At 42.0% G+C, this 5202-nt stretch overlaps 1 protein-coding gene across 1 annotated transcript in view; it reads right to left on the bottom strand.

Annotated features, from left to right (window-relative positions):
* ASMTL (acetylserotonin O-methyltransferase-like) overlaps nucleotides 1-3935 on the bottom strand; it is a gene marked incomplete at both ends in the record, with an annotated part of 14765 nt that extends 10830 nt beyond the window's left edge. The window contains 3 exons of the mRNA XM_010154181.1: nucleotides 1504-1568; nucleotides 2200-2247; nucleotides 3804-3935. Of these exons, the coding sequence (XP_010152483.1) occupies nucleotides 1504-1568; nucleotides 2200-2247; nucleotides 3804-3935 (245 nt within the window). The remainder of the gene's footprint in view (nucleotides 1-1503; nucleotides 1569-2199; nucleotides 2248-3803) is intronic.
* Between the last annotated feature and the right edge of the window lie 1267 nt (nucleotides 3936-5202).

Here is a 5202-nt window from a genome sequence, read left to right as displayed (position 1 = left end):
CCGCGCAAAGCCGGCCCACCAGCCGCAGAGGCAGAGAGCGCCCGTTCCCCGGGCCAGCCCCATGCGCTCGCTCCTCCGACGGCCCCAGAGCGCCACGCTGCGGCCCAGGGGCCCGGGGGGTACGGCTTTATCCAGCCAGCGTGTGAGCACGGGAAGGCAGCACCCAGCAGGGGAACCCGAGTCTTTGGAGCGGCTAATTAAGGGACAGGGTCCTAGAGATTAGCTAGGCTACAATTTGATGTGATCAGAAGCATCTATCCCCCACGAGATTCCACATAATTAATTGTAAGATGAAAGAGTGAGTGAAAATTTTAATCTGAGATTTTAGACACATGCAAATATGTATCGTCTGCATTTTTCCTGTTCATACGGAACAAAATTGAGTGTTAAAAAACACATTTTAAGTGCAGTTCATGTCCATGATTGAGACTGACCTACTGAACTTAAAAACCCACAAATGCAAAACCAAAAGTGTGTTATAAGCAGACTAAGCTCCATTAAAAGAAAACAAAAATACTATTTTTGAACTAAGCGAACTTGGCATGATTTCAAGCAAAAATGTTGTGAGAAATCTCTTGCTAGGCAAACTCCTTTAGGAATCTCCTATTAATATATGCTGCCGTTTTTTCTTGTTATTTGTTTTTTAAGACTACTACTTTCAAGTTAGTAATATGCCAAAGCATCAAAAATCCAGCCTAAGTCATCAATTAAAAAAAAAAAAATCTAAAGTAGACTTACAGAGCAAAACTCCAAACACTACCAAGCCACTTGTATTCCCTCTCCAGGAGACACCAGAGTTGGAATGTAAATTGGTGAAACAAGCAGTGCACCTTTTCTGTATTACACCCATAAAACAGAAGCGTGACTAGTAGAGTCACCACATCACCCTTCAGGAAGGGGGTGACTAGAGTTATTCAGTTGGTGTGTCTTAAAAGAAAGAGTGCTACAAGGTAACATTAAGCTTGTAGGAAAAAGTATCCTGTAGGAAAAAGCAGAAGCCTCAAAAAACACTAGCCCACCATCCATGGAGAACACTGATGGAAGCAGACTTTTCTTCCTCAGTTAAACTACAGAATTTAAAGCAATTGTGCATGAACACTTATCGCCATGTACTTTCTCGTTCATGCAACATCCTTCCATTAAATGTCAAGCCTCAAACCACTTCCATAATTCCCATCATGATTTCTTTCCATAACTCCCCTTCCTGTACCAGCTGAGGTATAGATACAGTCTTGAGACCAGTGACACTGAAAAATAATCCAAGTGAAAACATCAGGGTTCACTGTGTCCCTGATCAGCTTCCTACGGTGAAGGGGCAAAAGCAAGCAGCTGCACATAACATACAAGCAGGTCTAACTTTTTCAGTGGCAAAACTAGCTGACACTTTAAAAAAGATTAAAAAATTTGTGTCCACAGAGGAGTTCATACAAACTAATGTACCTGTACAGCTCCTTTTAAAACAGCTTAATATGCACATTGGGAATCTTACTTAAAACTACAGACCTTGACAGCATCCTATATGCATCTTGCTTATCAACTGGTTTCTCCAGGATCTGCTCATCCACAGTCTAAAACAGAAAGACAGATGGCTCATGATGCTTTTTCTTACTTTTCAGAAGCTGGGGTCAGAAATCACATTTAACCCATGATTTCAGCCACGGCTTCAAACATGAGTCTACTGAGTAGAGCAAGAGGCAGATACTTCAGTAGAACAGGTAATATAGTGTCAAGCACATGATGAGTGCAACACTCCACCCTCCAGTGGCTGCAGCTCTCAGACAAAAGGGTCATTCCACTTTGGTCCTTAACTGTTCACTGTCTCTGTGGAGATGACAGGTATAAAGTGATGCCCGCTGCAAGGCACAACACTGAGCAGTTCACATGACCTGAGCTTCTTGACAGTCAAGAGTTGCCTGAGAACACAATTTCTATGACATATGAGAGGATCCAATGCAATACTTAAGCAATATTAGTGTCTCTGCAAAAAGAGCAGCAAGGCTTCTAGCACTCAAGATACCAAAAATCGCGTTGTTGGGGAAAAACACCCTGAAACCTACACCGACAAAACCCAAAAGATGCATCATATTGCAGGCATAACTTCTCAGTGAAGACAGTTTTCCAACTTTAAACCTAAAAGTACAAGTATTTTCTACACTTGTCATAAGCTAATGCAATGCTAAACCACACGAAAATTCTTACCACAATAGTATCCGCTCCTATGACAACATCAGGTGTTCTCAGGTGTTTCTGCAAAGACATAAAGAAATATTTCTCAAAAGGGGTAGAAAGAGCAAACCTTCTAAAACTTAAGGTAAGAAAACATAAGTTCACTGGTTTACAGGTGGGGCTCTACACTCACCCAAACCCAAGACACTTTCTCCTTTTGCACTGTTTACAAAATAGTAATTATTTATATGTGCTGAGCCCTCTCGGATCATTTTTCCAAGCCAAGTTTTGCTAAAAAAACCTTTACCTACACTTCGCTTATCTCTCTGAAAAAGGAACATACAGAGTCCATTTTGGGCAACTGAGAGGTAGGAGTATATAAACACTTGTTGTAGTCTTTTCTTGGCTTTAAACTGTAATGTGCTATTATAGCTGAGTCTTGATTTACTTGCAGGTTATGAGGTACATAGTTACTATTTAACACAGCAAGGCAGGAAACTTGTCTCTGTGATCACTGTATTAAGACTTCGTAGGGAGGGGTTTCTTCTATAGAAAGGCTATTGATGTGCTTTAAATAGTACAACTAATTAAAGCTATCATTAAAAAAAAAAATCCTCTATGAAGAAGCATTTTGAAATCCTCTGAACTAGCACTTTTCCCAGCAGTGTTTTGCAATGAAAGCCCAGTGTAAGTCAGTTTGTGAGGTTGGGTTTAAAATCCACTCTCCTAATGCCGCATGATTCTCTGAAAAGGAGACGACAGAAACCTGGGTAACGATTTACACTGGAGATCATGCAATATTTGCTTTGAAGAATGGTGACATCTGGCAACATTGTTGGTTTAAAATGTTTGACACTCCTTTTCAGTCATCAGTATAGGTTTCACAAACATACTCCTCTCCTACTGAGCTATATTATTAAGAAATTGCAAGGGAACGTTTGGTGGGATCTAATCAGCTAAATAAGTTCTGGTAAAGAACAGCCTTATGTTCTCAAACACAGTACTCACACACAAAGGCAGAAGGCAAATACGCCACTGAGGGTGTAAGCTGCACCACTGGTTGTGATAAAGTTAGGATACAAAACGGATGCCCTGACTACAGAACCTGAAACCACATCAGCTTCTCCCTTCTTAAAATGAAATTGCCTGTTTCTGTGCCCATAGCGCTCCAAAACAGAAGGGGTCGTGTTTTTCTGCTTCCCTCAGGCACCTCTATTCTCTAGTCACAACTGTTCAGTTAAACTACTGTTCAGTGAAGCTACAGGAAAGCACTGGGTTCACATCAGGGTGTTTTTCCTCAGCGTGCCTCTGCAGTCAACAAACACCTGGAATGAAGAACTGTCCAGCCACACACCTGACTGCTGGAAGGAACTACCAAGTACATGTGGCAAGCGAGAGCAGGTGCACTGCTGACAAGAGATGCAGGCCACTTCTGTCTGTGGAAAGCCCGAACTGCAAGCACGAGACCCTTTTTTTGGTTAGGCGAAGATATTTTTCACAATGACTGAAAAATTCCATTTCCCCTTAGTGGAGGAAAAGCACTCGGAGACCCCCTAAGTAGTACAGGCAAGTCAAGCCACAGCAGTGTGCACCGCTTAAAGACAAAAATCTCACTGCTGAAATAGCTGCTAACTTACCACATGCATTCTGTTTGCTACTTCAAGAGCTTTCTGTTTTGCTGTTTCCACAGCATACTCATAAGGGGCCGCAAAAGATGACTTTTCAAGCGTCTCCTTAAACCAGGATGGAACCACCTCAAACCTCAGGCCCTGTACCAAGGGAAAAGCAATGCGGTCAACTTAATCTTGTTATTAGAGGTTGTTCAAGACATATTAAGCAAGCAACAAATTTGATTTTTGCTCTTTCCATTTTAACACCCCACACCCCCACCAACACACAGGGGGGAAAGCAGTGCTTCTATTAGTGTTTTGTGTATGCATATCATTTACAAGCAGTCTGAGGACAAACAAAATCGGAAAGAACTTTTAAACTGGTGTGCTTATTTGGTTTTACACCTATTTATTGGAAGCTAATCATATTAGTAATTTCACCATTCTATAAAAATCTAACAGTATAAAACTTACATATTTTGTAAACAAACTATTCTACTACTGGATTTGTCTTTAATTGAATCCATCCATAGCACTTGTGCGCCAGTAGTGGACATTCTGACAGGAGCTTTACCACCCACACTATGTGTTTTTACACATGTGAAACATGAAAACAAGAGCCAGTTTCTGTATGGTTTCATTAAAAAAATTCTTCTTAATTCTTGCCTCCAGGTTAACCTCTAAGTTTACCACACCCAGCAGGCACATTATGTTTCTAGTAACCTAGTGCACATGTGAACCTGAGTGCTTCTCCACATCTCTGTATTTTGGAAAGGAGATACTTTTTTCCTATTTTAAGTTCAGCTTCTCCCACGAAAAATAACAACACTAAGAAACCTAAATTAGATGCACTATAATACTCAAGTGCCATTCAAAAGCCTCCTGTAATTCACCCAGAGAGGTCAACGTGTTGCTCGGCAGGGGCTGAACAGTCTGAATGAAGGGTTATAGCTTCCTCTGCGCCCCACAGGTGCCTTACAGAAACGAGAGCTACCTTATTCCCCTCGCCACACTAACACTAATCCCATCAAGTTCTCATACATTTCAGAAGCCTAAATCAAGTTTTCAGAAGTTCAGGCTTTAAGTATCTAAAGCAAGGGCAATGGAAGCACATTTTAAATTACTTCAGCCCATTGTAAGACTTTCCAAACTCTTTTATTATATGCCAGAAATAATTATGCCAGCATTTTTCAGTCTGAGCAGGCCTTTTATTTTACTACACCACCTGGCTGCCAGACGAACACCTCACTGACATTAATCTGACCATACACAGAACTGATGCACACGGGCTTGCTTAAAGAAAGCCTGGGACTGGTAAAAAAGTAACACTCGCGTGAGGGCCGGCGTGAAGCCGGGGAGCAGAGAGGCGAGCACAGTCGCGGGCCGGCCGGCGGCTCCCAACCCCCCGGGCCTGCGCGCCGCTGCC

This window comes from Eurypyga helias, unplaced genomic scaffold, assembly GCF_000690775.1.
Source record: "Eurypyga helias isolate BGI_N326 unplaced genomic scaffold, ASM69077v1 scaffold33666, whole genome shotgun sequence".
Classification (NCBI taxonomy): Eukaryota; Metazoa; Chordata; class Aves; order Eurypygiformes; family Eurypygidae; genus Eurypyga; species Eurypyga helias.
Note: the sequence above shows the minus strand (reverse complement) of the source record. Positions and strands in the feature narration are given on the sequence as shown.